The 24,495-nt window shown below is 40.3% G+C and overlaps 1 protein-coding gene across 9 annotated transcripts in view; it reads left to right on the plus strand.

The window, feature by feature from the left end:
• VEPH1 (ventricular zone expressed PH domain containing 1) overlaps positions 1–24,495 on the plus strand; it is a 209,373-nt gene that overhangs the window by 16,489 nt on the left and 168,389 nt on the right. For 8 of the 9 annotated variants that reach the window (XM_006753823.2, XM_015565560.1, XM_006753827.2 and 5 more), the window contains 2 exons: positions 3,379–3,594; positions 13,864–14,038. In XM_006753823.2, the coding sequence (XP_006753886.1) occupies positions 3,379–3,594; positions 13,864–14,038 (391 nt within the window). Of the gene's footprint in view, positions 1–3,378; positions 3,595–13,863; positions 14,039–14,955; positions 16,021–24,495 lie in introns of those variants that run through there. The other variant, XM_015565581.1, reaches the window with a different exon arrangement.

The following is a 24,495-nucleotide window of genomic DNA, read 5'->3' on the forward strand; positions in this document are numbered from 1 at the left end:
GCCAGCCTGGACACCCCCAACTGCCCCTCCTGCCAGCCCGGTTGCCCCCAACTGCCCCCCTGCCAACCTGGTCACCCCATACAGACTGCTGTTCAGTTGCTTGATCATCCCTCACTAACCCCAGGCCGGCCTGCTGTTTGGTCCTCCTTTTGGTTGTTTCAGTCATGACGGCCCCTGGCTTTTTATATATTAGGATGATATAAAACATTTTAGCATTTCCTTGCTTTTGGCCATAACACTGCCCGCCCCCCGCTGGCCTGGTCGCCCCCAACTGTCCCCCTCTGCCAACCTGGTTGCCCTTACTGCACCCCCTGCCAGCCTGGACACCCCCAACTGCCCCTCCTGCCAGCCTGGTTGCCCCCAACTGCCCCCCTGCCAACCTGGTCACCCCATACAGACTGTGCCCCCAACTGCCCCCCTGTCAACCTGGTCACCCCATACAGACTGCTGTTCAGTTGCTTGATCATCCCTCACTAACCCCAGGCCGGCCTGCTGTTTGGTCCTCCTTTTGGTTGTTTCAGTCATGACGGCCCCTGGCTTTTTATATATTAGGATGATATAAAACATTTTAGCATTTCCTTGCTTTTGGCCATAACATTTTATATCAAAAATAAGGTAATAAAAACAAGAAATTAAACCAGTATTCTTGCTCTTATCACTTTTGTGTGAAATAGCTTAGGAAATTATAGCTGACACAATACACCAGGAGATATATAAGAGATATAGATATAATACAAAAATATTTCCAAAAAATGTATGAGAATGATCTGAAAAATTATCAAAATTATAAAGAGTGGAGCTAAACATTTGGGTACAAAATAAATACCCCCAAAATTTATGAGGATGATCTGAAAAATTATCAAAATTATAAAGAGTGGAGCTAAACATTTGGGTACAAATTAAGTCAACTGCAGGTTGACTTAATTAGCAATAACTAAAAGTTATAATGAGGAAAAAGCAAAGATTTTTCCAACAGCAACAACAAAAACATAAAATGCACCAATTACACTTAAAAGTTTGTGAAGCTTAGATGAAGAAAATAGCTAAATTAGTATTGTAAAAGAATTGAGAAATGGAACAAGCAAACAAAAAGACGGCCTTGAATTGAACCTGATGTATATGAACCAATTATTGAAAATGAATTATTCAGTAAATAATGGTGGGAGAACTTGATTAGCTATTCAGAATACAATGTGCATATTTGCTTACTTCCATAAACATGAGATAGATTTAAGAGTTAAGTGGACACTTAAGAGATTAATTTCTAAAATACCAAATGTTAATATTTTCACATATTTTTTAATCTAGAAAAAATATGGGTGAAATTTTATTAAACCTTTGATAAGGAAAACTTAAAGTGAAAAGAAAGGCTGCTAAAGAAGTTACAGAGAAAGAAAGGAGTTTGTGTAAATGAACATTTGCCTGTGCTTGGAGGGCCTCTGTCAAGTATGTGAGCAGTTGGCGATCCTGGTTTTCCTTGGGCAAGGAGGCTGGGGTGAGAGGGAGACTACTTATCACTGTGAACTCTTTCTTTGTATCTTCTCAATTTTTGAACCATGTCCATAAATTTCATTTTCAAAAATATTAATAATTTAAACAACTTAAATTTCCCATTTAAAAAATGAAAATCAATAAAGCCCCGAAAAGATTGACGGAGTTGACTACCTAAATACTTAGCATTTCAATAAATAGCAGCAAATAAAATCTAAAAATACTGAAGCATGGAGACACATTCATAAGCAATATGCCAAACGCTGACTTAATATCCTTAATAGAAAAAGACATTGCACTAAGGGAGGACCAAAACTAATGAAGTCATCTGAAGAAAAATAGACATCAGATACAGTGGGCAATTCCTAAAGGAGGAAATACAAATGGCCAATAAACATTACAAAATATTTAATCTCCCTTCCTATCAAGGAAATTCCAAGTAAAATAGCAATGAAATATTGTTTTTCACTGATCACATTTGCAAAACTTAAAAATACTTTGCTCTTGCCCTAACTGCTTTGGCTCAGTGGATAGAGCATCAGCCTGTGAACTCAAGGGTCCCAGGTTCGATTCCGGCTAAGGGCATATACCTTGGTTGCGGGCACATCCCCAGTATACGGGGTGTGCAAGAGGCAGCTGATCAATGTTACTCTCTCATCAATGTTCCTAACTCTCTATCCCTCTCCCTTCTTCTCTGTAAAAAAATCAATAAAATATTTTTTTAAAAAATACTTAGCTCTTGCAAAGGTATAATAGGCAGAGCATGTTTTCGCCCAGCTGATGAAAGTATAAATCAGTAAGACCTTTCTGGAAAATAATTCTGCAGAGTGTATCATGAACCTTAAAATTATTCCTCTCCTTTTCCTCAGAAATTTCCACTTCTGTAAAATCTAGGCTAGAAGTAATCTAGAGTGTGAGAGGGCTTCGTCCTGGCTGCTGGGTAGAGTGTTGTCCTGATGCGCCAACATTGTAGGTTTGATCCGATCCCTGGTCAGGGCACATACAAGAAGCAACCAATAAATGCATTAAATAAGTGGAACAACAAATCAGTGTTTCTCTCTGTGTCTCCCTTCCCCTCTCTCCCTCTCTCTCAAATCTTAAAAAAAAATCTTTATATTTAAAAAAGGGATAGAGAGCTTTGTGTATAAGATGGTTACTGCAGCATTAGAGGCAATAGTATAAAAAAGTTGTTAGGGCTGGAACTTGCAGTGGGATAGAAAGCCCCATCACTTCCTATCTAATGGCCTCACTGCTCTATTGTGCTTGCAGTTTTGTCAGTCCACCGTGGAGTTCCCAGTCAGACCGATTTCCAAATTAAACCAGGGTGCCTGTTTTTCACATTTAGATGTTTTGAAGGATCATATCATCTCTCAATAAAGATGATTAGGTATTTGCGGGAGAATTAGAATAGAACAGCATTGGGAAAAGTTAATATGGATTTGGAAAGTTATCTGAATTGAACAAAGAAAGATGACATGATGTGTTCTATTGTGTCCAGAGAGAGAAAGCTTATGAGGAGCAGTGGGAAGGTAACTTGAAACATTTCACCGAAGTTACTGAAATGTCAGAGCAAAAAATAATGGACTTAGAAACTGAAATAGCCTGAGGATTAAACCCACTTGCAAGTGAATAATTAAGTTCCTTTGGCCTCTCACTGCTCCGTCTGTGTGTCTGTGACACATGGACCTGCTCCATTTGAGCACGTTTCCAACTCTGCCTCTTCCTCAAGAGTCTATCTCGGAAGAAGGAGGCCCTGGTGGTATCGGGCCTTACCTCCTAGCACACAGTGTGGCCACCTGTTTGCTAAATGACTCAGTATGTATTTTGTCAGACCTGTGAGGGATTATTTTCCAAGTATTATTTAAGTGAAGGTTTTCTTCCCAATAGGATTACCAAACCAACAACAATGACCAGGCTGTGGTTGAGATCTGCATCACAAGAATCACAACAGCCATCAGAGAGACAGAGTCCATTGAAAAGCACGCGAAGGCCCTCGTAGGGCTCTGGGACTCCTGCCTGGAGCACAATCTGAGACCCTCCGGGAAAGACGAAGACACCCCCCATGCAAAAATCGCCTCTGATATCATGAGCTGTATTTTACAGGTATGTTGGTGTTTAACATCATGCCTAGTTGATACTGGCTTGGCAGTTTAGGTGAACATGTGATGGCTCTGAACCAAGAGCCAATATTCTATAGTGTTAGGATACTGTCAAAAGATACCGCAAACGATCGATAACTAAGCCAGACAGACTGGTCATTAATAAACCAAGAAGGTTCTATCAAACCCCTGTGAGGTGTTCAAAGGAAAACCACAGCAAGCTCTAATTTGTTGGGAGAGATAAGACACATACATATAAAATGCTAACAATAAAGCAATGTGTGCCAAGATTTAAATGAGGACTATTGGAAAATGCAGAAAAGGAGACCAAAGTGGGAGTGGAGTCTGAACTGAGGGGCAATGAACTTGTACTATGTGGAGAGAATTGTCATTTTTAAGTGTATTTCTTTTTTTTAATTTATCTTTATTGTTGAAAGTATTACAGCTGTCCCCCATTTTTCCCCACTGACTCCCTCCACTCCGCACACCCACCCTCCACCCTGCCCCCAGCCTTCACCACACTATTGTCTGTGTCCATGGGTTATGCACATATGCATACAAGTTCTTTGGTTGATCTCTTCCCATCCCCCCACCCTCTCCTTGCCTTCCCTCTGAGATTCATCAATCTGTTCCATGCTTCTACGTCTCTGGATCTATTTTGTTCATCAGTTTATTTTAATTATCCATAATAATAATACTAACCTGTTCTGGTCATGTTTAAATTCTCTCCTCTGGCATAAATATCAATTTGGAATTTTGGCTCAGCCACAAAACAATTATGTAAGATGGAAATGTTGGGTAAGACACTTAACTTCCTAAGCCACAGTTTCCTCCCTGTAAAATGCAACATTGTCTATGACACATTTTACCAACCAGTGATGTTGATGGGTGCTTCTCAAAAGAGAATTATTGATCAAATAAGTTGGCAAACACTGAATTCAACATTTCCCTTTTCAGCTATCACATGCTTCGTAGTATATTAAAGTCTTCAGAAAGTCCTGCGATAAAGAAATCTGGTTAATGGATTAGTACAGCATTTTCCACTGCGATTCAGCCATGGAACTGTCTCCCCTAGCCCCACCCGAACACAATACGTATATGAATAGCCCTCAAAACTTTGGTTCCACTAAGCACAGTTCAAGAACATCTCATTGTGTTAAAGTGTCTAGCACTGTGTGTAGCTGCTACTATTAGCTTCATTCCTTCTTCTTCTACTTTTTCTCACAGTTGTCTATGCTAAACTGGAGCATATTTCATATTTCACATTCAGTCCAGGGGCTGGTGAACTGAACAAAACACTCTACACACATTATCACATTGGTTTTTCTGTGTTTTTTTTTTATCTTTAATTTCTTTATTGGTTAAGGTATTACAAGTGTGTCTTCATCCCGCCCCCCCCCATTAACCCCCAATCTCCTCCTGCTACTCATGCTTTGTTTTGTTTGTGTGTTTTTTTTATCTTTAGAGTTAGGGATGGGAGGAGAGGAAATGGGGGTTTCATGTATAATGAGAGATTAATATTGCTTGGATATAACAACGAAGACTGAATATATGTTCTTCATTGGTTACCTTGAATATGTTATTAACATACATCAGAAACATATTATTTTACTCCAAAGTGCCACTCTAAGGTCACGCACACAGAAAGCAGCTGCATTCTTCAGCTCCCACTGCCATTTCAAAACCACTGGTCTAGACACGAGCACATTGCCACCCACAGAAATGGAATGCAGGCCACAAACATGAGCCACCGATGTCACTGGAACTTTTCTAGTGGCCACATTAAAAAGGAGTACAGAGAAACACATGAAATTGTTTTGATAGTCTATTTTCCTTAACTCAATATATCCAAAATAATATTTCAGCATGTAATCAATATAAAAATTAGTGAGATCTTTTACTTTACTAAGTTTTATAAATCCGATGTGCATTTTAGCACGTCTTACTTTGGAGGATTCCCCTTTCAGGGGCTCAGCAGCTTCATGAGGGTAGTGGCTCCTGGGGTAGCCAGTTCTAGAGAGTCAGGGAGATTTTCTGGATAGAGATCACCTTTGGGAAGAGTTATGGACACTAAGCAGGAATTTCACCAAATAGAAATGGTGGAGTGAGAGGACATTCCAGGCAGAAAAAAACAACTTGTGCAAAAGTCCAGATCTGTGAAATGAGATCAAGGTCAGAAGAGCAGGCTACCCTTCCAAGTGCCCTAAATTCTAGTAAAAAGCCATGTTTCATTCTGGGTAAGGGGTTAGGGCTTCTACTTCAAAGTTGGGGTTGGGATGGGAAAGAGGAAGCAAATGCTTCTGAGAAATAAAAATGCCGAACTTACTGCCGGTCAATGACTCAGTGACTCTGTAAATGAGTTTGTAAGATTGTTGAGAATAAGGACCCAAGGACAAGCACTGACAGTTTTGGAAAGAGATAAAGAGAAGGACAAAGGGACAGGCCTCTTGGTTGAGAGGGACAAGAGACACCAGCCTGTAGGGACAGTGTGGGTACAGGGTGTTCTTAATGTGCCCTCCAAGGAGGCAGACGGCTTTGTAATGGACAATGGGAAAACCTTAAGGCAGACTGGTCCAGGCCGCTCCTGGGGATGTGACACCAGAAAGCCAGCCCAGGAAGCAAAGCAAGGCTGTGGTCACAGCACTGGCGTTTAGCTTTCATCCAATTTTAAGGAGAACTATTTGGCCCGCAACGAATGCCAAAAAGATGATTTTTATCCTACTTGTAATTAGGGTTCTTGTGGGAACCGTGTATAAATCCAAATGACTCATATTCTGTTCTGTGTTTTGTTTTGTTTTTCAGTAAAATAAAGAGTAGATCAATTTTCAAAAGGCAGCCTTACCATTTTTAGCTTGCACAACAATAAAAAAGAGCGTTTTTCTCTCCATCCACCCCATGTCCCCAAACAGGCAAGCCCTGCAGCAGGCGAAGGCCCACCAGTTCTTTCCATGTCCTTGGCTATTTCACTTGATGTTTTTTTCTGACCATTTCATTGTCATTTCAAATTTAAATATGTTCACACTCACACACAAAAAGTTTCTGTCTTATTTTCCCCAAAATTGCCTTTTTGATCTTGTTCCAATCTACCCCAAAGGACCTTTTTTTACTCCTCTTTTAATGAGTAATTATAGGGGGTGGACAAAAGTGGATTGTATAAATAAGTAATACAATAATTAGTAAATAATGAGAGAAACATAAACTCTCTGTTTCGTACACTCACAACTGTAAACCTACTTTGGCTGACCCCTGTATCAAATTCTTTTTCTTTGTCCCTAAATTTATGAATTTGCTACATTAACCTTGAAATGATATAAAATTCCAGAATTCACCTGTTAGACATTCCTCAATATAAAATCCATACAGTTGTGCAACATGCACTTCTAGGTTCTGCTATCTCTTGCCTTGGGATATGCTTTTACCAGCCCACCCTCAGTCCTTAGACAAGGCTCTCAATCTATCATCTAGGAAATAGGGGATGAACCAGATCACCTTCTGGTTTGAAATTCTGATTCCCTTAGGAGATGCTGAGAGGTGGAATAGCAAAGGGCTTTAGAGTTTGAGGGCCTTAGAGTCGGATGCTCTTGGTCTTACATAAATGAGAGAAAACTTATTTTATCTCTAAAGCTCTGTGCTGCCGACTGTAAAATGGGCATAACAACTTGGTTGCTCCTGAAGAACATCTTTTATTGTAAAAGCCACCTCCCTGTGTGGTCCAGCCACCCTCTGGAAGTGCCTATTTCAAACCATAGCTTTCTATGACCTGGTTTTTATATAGGATTGGCCAATGCCTATTTCTTTGCCCCCTCGAAAAATCATAAAGGGGAAGACACCCTCCACATTAGATTGTAGGATAAATCCAAACCTGGAGAGGGTTGAAAAAATTAAAATGCACCTCAAGGAGCTTATAACCATTGACATGGCTGGTGGGCCACAATGAGATTCTAGAGCAGTTATAGCCTCTTCTCCAACCAAATCACTTAGCAGAGCTGTTGTCAAGGTAGCTCGGCATTTCATCTCTCTCATCTTTGCTCACACTGCTGATGAGCCCTAGGGAGAGGGAGATTGCCCAAGGGGGTTATCTGGAGCGAGGAATCGGAATAATCCCCAAATCTTACTGTTAGAAAATCAGAAAGTACCTCTGTTTCCTTTTTAGGAGGACCCCACTGACCATTCTCTTTGATTCCACACGTCGGTTGTCTTATTTCTTCTTCCTCAGTTATGTTGCATGAAGATTCAAAATGGGTTCCTGATTGGCATTGCATGCAAAGTGCTTTGCACACTTTTGAGAGCATTTCCAATGCAACCCTTAGGGCAGGACTGGTTATGCTGGTTTAGAAGTTTATCCAATAGGCAACCCAGCTCTACCTACCATTCACATGCAGTGTGATCTTGAGCAAATTAATCTTTTTGTGCCTCTGTTTGGTCATCTGTAAAATGCAGATAACGAGAGTAATTGCCACATAAGTTTGTTGTGCGGTTTAAATGAGTAGACATTTAAAAAACAGACATAAAATCTTTAGGACACAGAAAGTGCTGCATGAGTATTGACTTTGGTGTCATCATAAGCATCATCTGCAGAAGACTCTAAAACAGCACTTTCTAAAAGGCTATTGATTTAATTACTTGTTATAGCCATTGTTCATTGCCTATGTCCCCCTCCCCAAAATATAAGTTCTGTTTTGTTCATGAATGTAGTCCCAGCACCTAGAACAGGTGAATGGCACACAGTCAGTGCTCAATATAATATTTTTTGAATGAATGAGTGAGTGAACAAATGAACAAATAGTTTAAGGGACGTAGCTGTTTTCTGGCTTCCACACCAATAGCCCTTCTTTCAGAGTGGGCCATGGTACTTATTTCTCAATTAGTGCCACATGAAACAGTGGCATGAAATGAAAGGAGATTGGGACACACACACCCCCCCCCCCCAGGTTCCTGAGCCCCGTTCTGATTACGTGGCAGAAAATATACTGGGAAAAATTAGGCGTACATGCCATCTAGATATTACATGGCTGTGCTACTAAGAGCCAAGCATTTTTTTATGTAAATTCAAATTTAATTTGATTATCTAATCAATGATGCCGGATGAATAACCATAAAATAACTATTTTAATAAATGATGTTTGCTATTTCTTGAGACTACTCTTCTACGGCTCTTACTTGAATTCAAGGCCAAAGAGCTTTTTAGTTGCTATCATTTCAGATAAATATCTCTTCCACTTAGCTTTATTCTTTTCAATCTTAAAACCCTGGGAAACGTTCCCAAAGTACATTTTCAAAAGGAAAATCTCCACCAAAAGCTCAAATTTGTGCTAATCTATTTAAGAAATATAATTCTTGGCATTTACAGAACAAGGGCCTCTTGTTTTGCTTTTCCAGTCAGTTATAACCGTCCCCATGAACATGTCTTTATTTCTACCCTGAATTTCACTGACTTTATTCCCTGAGTACTGGGCACTGAGTTGTGTGTAAGATGATACACATACCAGCCTGCTCACGTCTGCACTGAGGGGCAAGATCTCTCACAGGCTCTGGCATTAACAGCTGCTGCTAAAGTGGTTTATTTGTGTGAGAATTCATAGGCCTTTCTTGGCACATTAGCATTCCTGTGCTCCAAGGAATCCTAGTGATAAGACAATTTCACTGTGATCTACTGCAGTAGCAACTCCGTTCGCTTCACCTGAGAGCAAAGCTCAGCTGTGGGAAGGAGGTCGTATAGTATCTGTCAGGTCCTAGGGCCTGTGTCTGTCCAGCCTTATCTTGGCCTCCCAGCTCCTCACTCATATCCCATTGCTATCAGCAGTGCCCCTGGCTTCTTGATACATTAGGAACCGCTAGACACTATTTAGAGATTGTGAGCCTTTGGTCACAATTCTTTAGTGTTTATATGAACTATTTGCTTTTTGCTTCATGTTTCTCTTCTCCTATCATTTAAGAAGTTTCCAGATGACCTATGGGGGGGGGGCAGAAAAAATGAGTGTGTTAAAGTTCTTTTGTTTTTTTTTTTATGTGTGTGTGTGTGTGTGTGTGTTAAATAATGATATTATACAGTTTTCAGGGAATTTTATACATTTCCCTTGGAACTACACTTTAAAAACTTTAACAGCTACCAACTCTTTTTCTCAAAAACATCTAGAATTGTGGTAAAAAGAATATGAACAAATTGGCCAAGACATCCTGTTATTTCATTGTTGCTGGCAAGTGTTAGTCCATGTCCAAGGTACAAAAACATTAGTTGCTGATAATACTGAATTCCATGGAGCCTTCACTGTGCCTGTGCTCACAATTAGTTGGAAACCACTGGGTGGGTTGTACTTCCCAATGCCTCCAACTGCGGTTTCTCAACAAGGAGCAGGTAAAGTGCTTAGAGGCATAAGCCTCTAATGCAGCGGTTCTCAACCTGTGGGTCATGACGCCTTTGGGGGTCGAACGACCCTTTCACAGTGGTCGCCTAAGCACATCGGAAAACACATATATAATTACATATTGTTTCTCTAATTAATCTCTATGCTTTATGTTCAATTTGTAACAATGAAAATACATCCTGCATATCAGATATTTACATGACGATTCATAACAGTAGCAAAATTACAGTTATGAAGTAACAACGAAAATAATTTTATGGTTGGGGGTCACCACAACATGGGGAACTGTATTAAAGGGTCGCGGCATTAGGAAGGTTGAGAATCACTGCTCTAATGGAAGATGTGTACCCCTCTAGTTGCAAGCTGTCCTTGGCTAAGGACTCAGAGCAGATAAAGAAGACTTGGGTCTGCAGTTCATTGTAGGAAAGCTCTGAGAAGAATTGTCTGAGTATGTTCTACTCTCAAAATGAGGGCTTTGATCTGCCATCACAGGGACAAAGATGTGTCACCTAAAAGTTAAATTAGCAAAAGTCTACACGGAATGGAGAAATTGGCTGTCTGTGGGGGCAACCCAAGAAATTATATAAAAGACTGAGAGGTTTGGAAAACAGCCAATGCTCTAATTCAGGTGATATGAATATAACCTCAAGGACACAGGGATAAAATATTGTAATTGAGAAAATGGACACACAAATTGGCCTTTCGAAACACCACATGTCTGAAGAGTAAGTCAACAACAAAAGAGGATGCTCAGCGTGGGGTCATTGTTTGGCACATTTGTCCAGCTCTGCCCAGGGGGTAGAGATTGAAGCTCATGAACAGGAAAGCTCCAGTCACTAGAGATGGTGATTTGGCTGTCGTGCAGGACTGTTATTTTACTTAGGTTTCACATAGCCTAGATGAAATATGCCTCAGGATCTTTCTTTACTCCCCTCTGATCTTGTGCCCATGAGTGAAAACTCTGGTTAGTACTCTGGTTCCTGATATCCTAATAATGTGGAAGGGTTACCCTAGGTGTGACCTGGGAGACACCCTTACATGGATGAGTATATTGGCCTGACTGATTATGCACCAGCCTTTTTGAAATCCTTTGGTAAAAGTTAGCATCAGTGGATCCAAGAATTCTGTGTGGTTGATCATGCACACACCCAGAATTCCAAAGCTAACGTGGGGAGTAGCCAGCCTCTCAGGGAGGCCTCATAGTTAGTTCATCATACTAGTAATGGCCTAGTCCAGTGGTAGGCAAACTGCGGTCCCTTCAGTGTGGCTCTTGCACAAAATACCACGTGTGGGCACGCAGGTACAGTGCAATTGAAACTTCGTGGCCACACTCAAGGGGCCAAAGAGCTGCATGTGGCTCAAGAGCCGAATTTTGCTGACCACAGGCCTAGTCCAATCAGGCCAGATTTATCATTAGATAAAGGCAAAGCCTAGTATCAGAGAAGTAGGTTGCTGGCCATGGTCTTGATAGTTATAGAGTTTTGGAAGCTAGGACAGAGACGTTAGGACAGAGACCCAGTAAGTGAAACTGCTAGATAGGCATGATTTGTCACCAAGGAACAGTGTCAGAGCATTCAGTATGGCTGACTTCATGGTGGAATGTCAGATTATGTTGTTGAATATCTATTGTCTCTGTTCAGAAGTCAGATTGACCCTTGAGTCAGAAAAATGGCTGAAACTACAAGAATAGATTAAGGGTTTAGCAGGTCTATTTTTGTTTCTAGGGACTGAGTGGAAAAAAAAAACTTAGGCACAAGAGACTTAACTGGCTCAATTTAAAAAATTTAGGGCTAGAACTGGCCTAAGGTAGTTTAATGGATGGGGCTCAAATGATGTCACCAGGAACTGGTTTTCCTTAACTTGTCTCTCAGATAGGACCATATTGCCTTGAATGTCAAACAAATTCTGAGGTCACAAGATGGTAGCAGCTACTCCATTGTGTATTCTCAATACCTTGAATCCTTCAGAAAATATAATCTGTTTCATAGAGCCCTTAATGGCTCCTTAATTATAATTGAATAGCTTGCTCATCCCTGAACCCATTATTTGGACCAGGAAAATGTAAATCTCTGACCAATGTCTGAGTCATTTGACCGTCCTTGAAGTCAAGGGCAGAATGTGTGCATTAGAAGTACCTGAGATGATAGCTGTAGAAGCTGGAATCTGCTAAGAAATGTGTATCAACTCACCTGTCCAATCAACCAGCTGTGAAAATGAATGGCACTGGGGTTTTGGGCTCACACTGGGCCATTGCTGTCCATGCGTGATGCCAACAAGAGGGAAGATGCCACCCCCTCCTCCTTTCCTACCACATTATGTTCTCAGTGACAGCTATAACATGTTTTTCATTGGTCATTCAACTTGACAAATGTTTATTGAACACCTACCATAAACCCAGAATTGTGGGAGGTATTAGAGGGGATAATTCTCTGAGGAAAGATATAGCACTTTTCACGTTAACAGTTCGAGAAAAGCAACCACTTTATTTGTGTGTGTGTGTGTGTGTGTGTGTGTATAATTGATTTTTTACAGAGAGGAAAGGAGAGAGATAGACAATTAGAAACATCGATGAGAGAGAAACACGGATCAGCTGCCTCTTGCACACCCCCAACCGGGGATGTGCCCACAACCAAGGTACATGCCCCTGACCAGAATCGACACCAGGACCCTTCAGTCCTCAGGCCGACACTCTATCCACTGAGCCAAACCAGTTAGGACAACAACCACTTTTTAAAAAATATATATTTTATTGATTTTTTAGAGAGTAAGGGAGAGGGAGAGGGATAGAGAGTTAGGAACATTGATGAGAGAGAAACATCGATTCAGCTGCCTCCTGCACACTCCCTACTGGGGATGTGCCTCCAACCAAGGTATATACCCTTGACCAGAATTGAACCGTGGACCCTTCAGTCCACAAAGTAACACTCTATCCACTGAGCCAAACCAGTTAGGGCAACTTTTTATTTCTAATATAACTTGAAGTCAGCTTCCCCAAAACATTGTGCACTGTCCAAGTTTTGCTTTATATTTACCCTAAGGGGTAGAATGGTCAGAATGGTTGATGGTAGTGAAGACATACCATTCACTTTAAAGAAAATAACTTGTATTTTTCAAATATTATTCCCAAATTAGGTAATTAAATCCTGATAAAATTATTATGTGTAAGATATTGATGCTCTGTGACAAAGTAAATCAAGAAGATAATTATTTTAGGATCAAATTTTCTTTATATTTTAGTCTTCTGTTCATTCATTTTTTTCTTCTGAATTTCATTAACTGAAACTTCAGTTTTTAAGATACAGTTGGGAAGCAATTTCTTCAGCATCAATCTGATGTTACTCTTCTCATCAATGACTCCTGATCACCCTAATGATCAATTCGAAACCCCTTTCATCATTGCACCCTATTTACCTCTCCAGTCCCTTCTCTCACCTCCCAATTTTTCCACATGTACCACACTCCAGCCATACTGAACGATTTACAGTTACCCAAATGCACAACCTCTCTCACCCTGTGCCTCCAGGTGTGCTTTTCTTTCCATTCACTCTTTTTCTTGCCACCACCCAGCCATTTCTTATTCATCTGCTAGATCTCAACTAAGACATCACCTGCTCCATGAATTCTCCAGACACCATGTGAAGGACTGAGTTGGGTGCTCCTTCTTTGCTTGATTATTGCCCTGCACTTTGCCTATCATGGCTCTCATTAGTCTATGCTATGAATTGCCTGTTTGCCCTTAAGTCTTCCTATATAAGGACAAAAGTTCCCAAATTCAATGAAAGCAGGGTGGAGGTCTTTGTTTTAATGCCTGCACTTTGAGAGCTTAGCTCAAGAAATATTTCTTGGATGAATGAATAAACACTGGTAATGAGCCTCTTACTATATGTTGTTTCCTTGCATTTCCTCAGAATTATAACCGGCCCCCTGTGATGGCACTAGCCATCCCCATTGCAGTGAAATTCCTCCACAGAAGCAACAAAGAACTGTGCAGGAATATGTCCAACTACTTGTCCCTGGCTGCTATCACCAAGGCGGATCTCCTGGCTGATCACACAGAAGTCATAGTGAAGAGCATACTCCAAGGTACGGTGTGAAGGCTGAGCTTGGGGACATGTGTTAAGAGTCATTTAAAAGTGTTTTCAGTGTGTAGGAAGTGAGACCTAAAGTACTGAGAGGTACCTTAGAGTCTCTGCTTTACCAGTAGTTGACTTGTGAACACGGGTAAGGTTCCTTGGGCTGGCTGCGTCTGTGTCTCTTCACTGGGCAGATGAATTATTTCGGCTCATTAGATACATTGTAAGCTTCCAACTCTACATCTCTCAGTTTGGAGAACTGTTCTTTGCTTTTGCTCACCTTGTCCATCTACCGACTATGGTAAGCCTGTGTCTCTACTGCTCTCGGTGGCAGATGAAAAACCTCTTCTTCCTTTGGTTTCCAAAGGCAAGAAATGTTACATCATAATGTATAAGATTTGTTTTGATTATAAGATACCACTAATATATATGCAATACAACATTGGGTGTATTTTTCTATAAGCCATCATGTGTTTTCTAACTTCAAAACTTATAGCTGGGTCCTTCTAATCTATAGTTGTTAATTTATTGTTGCTTTTCAACTCATTCTCCAATGTGAATGTCCTAAAGCATTTATTTTGCTGCTTAGTTTTCCTAACATAATGTGAAATCATTCCTCTTATTACCTTTGCTTCTATTTTCATCCTCTTCGAAGTCTTTTGTGTAGCATATTTCTAAAATGATTGTCTACATAAAAATTGTGTTTATATAAAAAAAAAAAGAAAAGAAATGTTACATCAATTACACCAGAAAATGTGTAAAGACTTCTTAAATGTGAACATTTTGGGGGGTTGATTTGTGTTAAATGCCATCATAAAAACTCAAATCAGGACACCTCTGTTAACTGTTTCACATTTGAATGAAAGAGATCAAGTTTAGTCCAGTCAAAATATTTTCTTTGTCTTATGTTTTTTCCTTTGCTTTCAGATCTATCAGAAACCATGTCTGTTTGTTTTTAATTTGGGATAAGAGAAGAATATATGGCATTATTGGATATGCACCAAATTGTCCCCACTGCCCATTAATAAAGCTGTATGAGGTCCATGAGTGTCTTGGCCTACACGTCCCTTCCTACATGTTTAAGTTGAATGTCAACCCCCTGTAAAATGCTTCCAGAAAAAGTATTTCGTAGAGTCCCCAAGAGAGTCCTACGTGTGGCCTCTTTCTGCTGTGATGTCCAGCCAGTCCACGTGCCTCTGCTGCTGTCCTTTCCATGCTTCCTGACAGGGCCTGCTGTGGTGGTGTCCACCTCCGCCACCCTGAGCCCAGCAAACTCCGTGGCTGCTGCTATCAAGGTCCCAGGAACAGACTCCATTCCACACTGCCCTGCCTGTCTGTCCTTTTGCACTGCTCCTCTTGGAGGTCAGGAGGCACCAGTCCTCAGTCCACTAATTCCATGTGGCAGGATCGGGGAGAACACCCGTCTTTCTCCTTGGTGTCATATATTGGTGGAGGGGCCCCGGAGCAAGGTTGCTTGGCTCTCAGTGCCAAACTGTGGGACCGAGTCAATAGACAGGTCAACAGACTGTTCTGTTTTGTCTTAAACTGTCCCTTCTCTGGGCTCCACTATTGACCCAAGAGTTGGGCTAGCAAAAAAGTAGTTCTCCAGTTCTCAAAATGCCTATCACCGCCCAAGGACTGAGGTTCTGTTCATTGTACCAAACATTCCTAAGAAGAGTTTTTAGGACCCCCACCCTCACGGCCCCCCAGACATTGACCAGTTACCCCAATGGTCTGCCAGATGTCCAGATATATCTGAACTCCATCCACGACAGTGTAAGTTTATCACCCTCCCTGTGCCCCTCTAAAGATTTTTCATTCATATTACTAGTCAGTATCATTCATTCTCTTGGCCACAGGATTGAATGCCAATTTCACTTTATACGTATTAAATTCGCTAAAAGCCCAGAAAAGCAATTATGTTTTTTTCACCACCTTGGTTATATATTTGGAACAGATTTTATAGGAATTAAAAACACTTATAAACCACACACATTTAAGTCCATGATAGTTAGACTTGTAAGTAACTGATATATGGGAAAAAAAAATTGAATTGTCTCTTTGTAGCTGCCAAAAGCTTAGGTCATGTATTTGAGTGTTTTTTTTCCTTTCTTGAAATGCACTTTCAATGACAAAAAAAAAAAAAAAACTTTTGAAATGCAAAATACTTTCTTAATTCACTGCAAGCATTTGAAATAAACAAATGATTTGGTTTATTTGATCTGGCACAACAAAAATTACCATAAAATAAATGATAATTTGACCTGAAAAGTTGGGACTACATATTTCAGGGTTTAGATTTTTTAGGACAGATATGTCTGTAAACTCCACAGTCACTCACATGAGCACATCAAACTTTGAGCTTCAAAGCAGAAGTGATCTTGCTGTCTCTGAGTAGTAAGTTTCCTGCTCTGCAACTTTTTGTTGTATATATACCCTGACAACAGCTTTAGGGACATCAGAAAGATTTCGTTTTTATTTACTTACAGTTTTCTTCCCTATAGAACTTGCTCTTTGACTTATATTATCTGAATCCTCAATCTCCCATATTTCTTCTTCTACAGAAAATGTTGAAGTTTACAGTTGTTTGATTTGACATTACAAGAGTAGAATTATAGAAGTATAGAATCTTAGTTTGGGACATTAATTATGATTTAGCACATTTACCCAGGCAACGCTTGAATGCCCACCAAGTGGTCATCCATTCAGTGAGAATGATAATAATTATAATAACCATAATTACATTGAGTAAAATTGATTTCATGCTCTCTTTAAGCCAAATACTATATTAAGCACTTTATACTAATTATATCATTTAATCCCCACAATAATTTCATCACAGGAGTCCTATTGCTATCCCATTTTACCAATTAGTAGTACTTTAAGTAACAGAGACCCCAGGTATAAACGCCTTAATGATGATGGTGACAATGGCAAGAAAAATGAAGAAGAAGAGAGAGAAGAAGCAGGAGAAGGAGGAGAAGTAGGAGGAGGAGGAGAGGAAAAATTAGAAGAAGGAACAGAAGGAGGAGAAACTCCTCACTGGAACATCTGACTGAAAAGTGCATGAGTATATCAGACTTCCCACGTGGCTTGATTCAGGGCTCAGGGGTGGTCCTAAAAGTTATTACTCAGCTCTGCTTCCTGTGGAGTCGTTCCACTCTCATGCTCCACATTATGGGCCTCTGCAGCATCCGGCTCACATCCGCAGGAATACCGATTAAGGAAAAGAAACTCCTTATCTAGTCTCACTGCCTCTGTTTGACCTGACATGGGTCACATACCCATTTGCAGCCTTACGTAAGTGTTAGCCTTTATTGCTTTTCACTTTCTTCTTAATACATTCAGCCCACTGCTTAGGCGTGCCAAGGAATTGGATAATGATTCTTTCATCTCAATGCATCTGTAGTTTTTCCAAGGCTCTTGCCATCTGTAAATTTTATGAAAAGAACTACTCTACCTTCATTATAAAACATTAATTTTAAAACGTAGGCCATGCCGAAACTGGTTTGGCTCAGTGGATAGAGCATTGGCCTGCGGACTGAAAGGTCCCAGGTTCGATTCCGGTCAAGGGCATGTACCTGGGTTGCGGGCACATCCCAGTAGGAGATGTGCAGGAGGCAGCTGATCGATGTTTCTCTCTCATCGATGTTTCTAACTCTCTATCTCTCTCCCTTCCTCTCTGTAAAAAATCAATAAAAATATATTAAAAAACAAACAAACAAAAAAAAACATAGGCCAGATAGGGCCAGTCAAGCCTTGTGGTGTACCAGTAGTGACTGCTCCTTATACGTGGTTGATATTATTCTATTGATCACATTTTTTCAATTCTATTATACATGTTTGTTCCTGATTCCAAACCAAAAGCCTCCTTATGCTTATAAATCAGTCATGAGAGACTGTCAAGTGAGCTTATCTATTTATCCTTGAAGGCAAATATTTCAATAGTGCCAAGCTATTTTTTGCTACTTCTCATTATTAATGATTATATATAAGTAATAGTGTTTAGTTCTACATTAAATGTAAACACAAATTTATTATATTCATTTTGTTTAGACTTTAATTGTTTTGTATTCTCTGAACCCACCCTGCAGCAAGAAGGAGTATTGTCTTGATTTGTACTTGATAGCTAAGGAGACAGAAAACTGAATATCCCTATATCAAATCAGACAGTTGAATCAGTATTTTTAAATCAAGCCACCAAATAAAAGCAAAACAAAAACTATCCTATTTAGTGTTATAGGCAAATGACAACAAATATATAAGGGATAATTATCTAAACTTTTTTCAGATAATTAAAAAGAAGTATATTCCCCAGCTAATTCCACAAGGCTAGTACAGCCATGACAAGAAAAATATAAGAAAGGAAAATGCAGGCTGATCTCAATTATAAACATAGATACACAAATCACAAAGAAAAACTTTAGGAAAATGACTCTAGCAATGCTTAAAGGTAAAAATAGTATACATTTGCTGAGTGTTTTCTCTATACCAGGTTCTGATATTTTAACTCATATAATTCTTCCAATATTTTATGAGGGACAAACTATTATTATCCTCATTTTATAAAATTCATAATGACTAAGTTGAATTTATTCCAAGGAATGCAAGGGTGGCTTAATATTCAAAATATAATTTCCCACAGTAAAAGACTAAAGGGGAAAAAGGTCATGTGACAATAAGCATCTCATAAAGTTCAGTACCAATTTGCCCTAATCAGTTTGGATCAGTGGATAGAGGGTCTGCCTGCAGCCTGAAGGATCTCCATCAAGGGCACATACCCTGGCCCTGGTTGGAGCTCATGTGGGAGGCAACCAATCATGTGTGTGTGTCTCTCTATCTCTTCCACTCTCTCTAAAAATCAGTGGAAAAATATCCTCAGATGAGGATTCACAAAGTTTAGTATCAATTCATGAAAAAATTTTGCAAACTATACATTTTGGAAAACTTCTTAAACTGATAAAAAATATACTTGCAATGTCATATATATATAAAACATTAGAAGCACTTTTTTAAAGTCAGGAATGAGACAAGAATGCCACTAACTCTACTTCCATTTACTATGGCACTTTATGATCCTAATTATGAGAATCAGAAAGAAAGTGACAACAATTATTATTTCTAAAAAATATGACTACCTATAGCAGGAAATCTAAAAACTCTCTTGTCAATTCTTGGGCAGAATAAGAGAAATTTAAATGAAGTTGCTGAAAAGAGATAAACTTATAGAAACCAGTTGTTTTCCTATACACCAGTAATAACAAAGTTAAAATGTAATATTAAAAATATTAAAGTAACAAAATAAAAGATACCTAGAGAAAAAGATGTGTGACTTTTAAAAATAAAATAATAAAACTTTATTGAAAGTAATTAAATAAAAATAACCAAATAGAGCAATAAACCATGTTCATGGATGAGACAACTTGATGTAGCAAACGTCAATTTTCTCTAAATTAATCCATAAGTGCAACGAAATAAAATCCCCTCAAAGATTTCCATGAAAAATGACAAGCTTATTTTAAAATCACAAGTAAGATGCACTGGAACAGGTAGCCAAAACAATTTTGCAGGAGAAGATGGGGACGTTTGGGGAGGAGAGGGAGCCAGTAGCTTCCAGATATCAAGACATTGTAAAGTCATAATACAGACAGTCTCTGACTCTACCAGTGAAAGAGGGACACGTTTGATAGAAACCAAACACTGAACTTTGAGCTTCAATCTTTTCCTGGGCTAACCGTATGCAGTACAATACTCTCCTGATGCTGGGCAGTGACTGTGAACCGCAGCTTCAAGTCAGCCATGAGAACATGAGGGTAAACAATTGATCCTCTACAGCAGTGTTCCTCAAACTATGGCCCGTGGGCCACATGCAAATACAAATATTGTATTTGTTCTTGTTTTGTTTTTTTAATTCAAAATAAGATATGTGCAGTGTGCATAGGAATTTGTTCATAGTTTTGTTTTTTTTAAGCTATAGTCCGGCCCTCCAATGGCCTGACGGACAGTGAACTGGCCCCCTGTTTAAAAAGTTTGAGGACCCCTGCTCTACAGGATATTATGTTGCCAGGATTATTTTGGATCTTGTGTTTTGTGTTTTCACATCCGATCATGTCTAAAAATGCCCATTTGTCTCCTGCTTCTAGTGAGAAGAGGAAGGCAATTACTCTTGAGATGAAAGTCAACATAATTGCCCAACTGTAGGCTAGAGGAAGTGTTCTGATCACACTTAAGGAAGGCTAGGCTAAGCTATGGCATTCAGTAGGTTAGGTGTATTAAATGCATTTTTGCCTTATGATATTTTCAATTTATGGTGAGTTTATCATGACATAAACCCTTCATAAGTCAAAAAAAATCTGTAATTAAAATGGTGTAGCGCTGGTGCAAGGACAGGCAAGTAGCCCATGGAATAGAATAAAGAGGCAAGATAGGCATCTATGCATATATGGAAATTTCAGATGGCAGTGGAATCTCTTTTTTTTTAATATATTTTATTGATTTTTTACAGAGAGGAAGGGAGAGGGATAGAGAGTTAGAAACATCAATGAGTGAGAAACATCGATCAGCTGCCTCCTGTACACCCCCCACTGGTGATGTGCCCACAGCCAAGGTACACACCCTTGACCAGAATCGAACCTGGGACCCTTCAGTCCGCAGTCCGATGCTCTATCCACTGAGCCAAACTGATTAGGGTGGCAGTGGAATCTTTTTAATGGACTAGAGGCCCAGTGCACAGGGGTGAGTCCCTCAGCCTAACCTGCACCCTCTCCAATCTGGGGGCCCTCTCTAATCCAGGAGACCTGATGGCTTAGGCCCACTCCCCATGGTTCCTGTTTAAGTCATATCAGAGGTAATTTCATATTTTGTAGCATCAGAGCCTTTTCAGCATGGGAGAGTTTTTTTTCTGTGGTCCTGAGTAATTCTCCAAACTTGTTCTTTGTCATGTGAAGATGCTCTTGGAACCTGGCCGGTATCTACACTAATAAAAGACAAACATACAAATTGACCATACTTTTGCTATGCCTTAAGCCACGCCCACCAGCCAATCAGAGCGACTATATGCAAATTAACCCAACCAAGATGGCGGCCAGCAGCCACAGAGCTGGATCAAGCAGGAGGCTTGGTTGCCCAGTGATGGAGGAAGCCAAGCTTCCCGCCTGCCATGGCCAGCTCTGAGCTCCACTCAAGGCAACAAAGTTTCAATTATAGAAGGTAAATAAATCCCAGAATTAAAAAAAAAGAAAAAAAGGAGAGGCTGGGAGCTTCTGTCGCTGGGGGGCTTGGCCAGCCTGAAAACGGCCCTCAGCCCCTCACTCAGACTGGCCAGGCACCCCAGTGGGGACCCCCACACTAATCCGGGACATCCTTTGGGGCAAACCAGCTGGCCCCCACCCATGCACCAGGCCTCTATCCTATATAATAAAAAGGTAATATGCAAATTGACCCTAACAGCAGAACGACTGGGAATGACTGGTCACTATGACACACACCGACCACCAGGCGGCAGATGCTCAATGCAGGAGCTGCCCCCTGGTGGTCAGTGTGCTCCCACAGGGGGAGCTCTGCTCAGCCACAAGCCAGGCTGATGGCTGCCAGCACAGCGGTGGTGGTGGGAGCCTCTCCCGCCTCCTCAGCAGCACTAAGGATGTCCCACTGCAGCTTAGGTCTGCTCCCTGCTGGTAAGTGGACATCCCCCGAGGGCTCCTGGGCTGCCAGAGGGATGTCTGACTGCCAGCTTGGGCCCGATCCCCCAGGGAGTGGGCCTAAGCCAGCAGGTGGACATCCTCCGAGAGGTCCCAGACTGCAAGAGGGCATAGGCTGGGCTGAAGGACCCGCCCGGAGTACACAAATTTTTGTGCACTGGGTCTCTAGTTGGATTATAAAAGCATAACTAATGCTTATCTTTCACCCCAGATAAGAATATGATTGGAAACCCCTAAAATTAGGGTCTCTCAACTCTAAGGGATTACGTGAGGGCTTTTGGTTTGGAATTCTGTGATGCAAAGCACACTACTGGTATCACTACTAAAGCAGTGATGTCCCTTCCTTTGCATTTCTGAATCTGTGGTCATAATAAGGAAATACTATGTCTCTTTGTCCATATGTCTTTTACATGGTCCGCTGGAACAAGCAACAAGATGACCTCAAATGATTTGAGGCTTAAGTAGAAAGTCTTTGGAATGAAAATGTAATATTGTCTCAGCAGGAGTCCAAATTCCTTTCTTCTTGGCAATAGCCTAAAAAAACTGTCTAGTTAGTTATGATGAATTCACCTCATTTATTTCTTGATGTCAGAGAAAATTCAAAGCACTGATTAGTGAGCTGCCTCAGAAGACATGGAGATAGCAAATTGACTCCCCTGCCATCTATAATGGCAGTAACAACATGTACCACCTAGGGTAGAAATGAGCTTAAATAGATAAAATAGATACACTTTTTCACAATGCCATACCATAGTTCATCATGATTACCATGATTCCTCTTAATACCATCATCCTTGTTGTCATCATTAACAATCATATGCCATGTACCAGGCCCATATTAAAGGCAGAACCATAGCAATTTGTGGAGTTTAATAATCCCTAGGAGATACTTAGCCATTAAAAATTCATAATACAATTATTCTTAAAAGAAAAGGTTTTCAGTTCACCCACCATATTACAGATTGTTGGGAAAGAATTTATTAACCAAATATTCTAGGAAATAGGTGACCAACCAATCTTATTAAGAATATTCAACCTGGCCGAAACCGGTTTGGCTCAGTGGATAGAGCGTCGGCCTGCAGACTGAAGGGTCCCAGGTTCGATTCCGGTCAAGGGCATGTACCTGGGTTGCGGGCACATCCCCAGTGGGGAGTGTGCAAGAGGCAGCTGGTCAATGTTTCTCTCTCATCGATGTTTCTAACTCTCTGTCTCTCTCCTTTCCTCTCTGTAAAAAATCAATAAAATATATTAAAAAAAAAAAAAAAAGAATATTCAACCTGAATATTTATATATATAAGGAAATATTAAATATTAAATATAATGTTGTAAAAAGCCAACCTAAATGTGGATTAATAAATAGAGACATCTTTTGAAACAAAGGGATCTGAGTTGTTAACCAAATCTTGGATCAGGTGCTAGCCAGAGTTTGCACCTTTTTGACTCCACCAGCAGATGGTGCTGTGAAGTAGAATAAGGCCTGCCTAGGGATGAGCATCCAGGTGCTGAGCTCAGAATGAGTTAGCCGCAATGTAAAGCAATCTTTATATTATTCGTTTGTATTGTTGTTTGTGTACTTATTTTCTATTTAATCCTCTGGGAATAACTTGGGAAAACTTTTTTAAAGATAAATCTTTTATTTCAAATATTATTTTATGGCTAAGGAAGCACTTTTAGATATATTATCTGTTTTTATGTCATTTTCATAATAGCCCTTCAGCAAAGTAGGTAAGTCCTGGTATCCCTAATTTATTGGCTAATTTGTGACTCATAAAGATTAGTTGGCAGGCTTGACTTCTTATAGTTAGTAGGTAATGGTGGCAAGTTTTAAATACTGGATTTCTAACTGGAAGCCCAGCAAGCTTTCCTCTACACGTCAGATTTATAAAACTAAATGTGTCAGCAATTTGAGTTTTCAAGTTCACTGAATATAGAACATTTAAATGAACATATACATTACTTTGACCAAGATTTTTAACATCACAAGTACTATTTCTTAAGTGGCTAAAAGATAGTTCTGGAAACATTTTGCCTTAGTAAGCTTCTCAAAGAAGAGCTTTATAATATAAAATTTTGGTGAAATAAAATTTCAGTTATAATTTCTTCTTTGTTTACAAATCTAATTCTTTGTTAAAGTGAAGTTAATTAAGTAACTACTTAATTACTAAGATCTAAGATTCTTAGTAATCAAATCTTCTGACTATATTTTAAAGGCTTAATACTTCATTATACACGAATCCTATATAATAAAAGCCTAATATGCTAAGTGTCTGGTCATCCATTCAAGCAATTAAAGTGAAATATGCTAATGATATGCTATGGCTGCTCACCAGTTGACTAGTCAACCAGTCGCTATGATGTGTACTGACCACCAGTGGGAAGACGCTCCAACTGGTAGGTTAGCTTGATGCTGGGGTCTGGCTGATCGGGACTGAGCAAGAGGGGCCGGACACGCCTCGGAGCCCTCCCGTGGCCCCTCCCCAGCTTGCCAACCTCCCGTGTCGCTCCCCTGCCCTGATTGTGCACCAGTGTGGTCCCTCAGTCTGGCCTACGCCCTCTCGCAGTCCAGGATGCATCCAGGGATGTCGGGGAGTCAGTTTCAGCTCGATCCCACAGGTCAGGCCGAGGGACCCCACTGGTGCATGAATTAGTGCACCCGGTCTCTAGTTCTATCTAATAAAAGAGAAACATGGTAAGTGGCGTACGACCGATACCCTTCCCATTGCCTAATCAGGGCGATATGCAAATTAACTGACAGCCAAGATGGCGG

The sequence above is a fragment of the Myotis davidii genome, unplaced genomic scaffold (assembly GCF_000327345.1).
Source record: "Myotis davidii unplaced genomic scaffold, ASM32734v1 scaffold570, whole genome shotgun sequence".
Classification (NCBI taxonomy): domain Eukaryota; kingdom Metazoa; phylum Chordata; class Mammalia; order Chiroptera; family Vespertilionidae; genus Myotis; species Myotis davidii.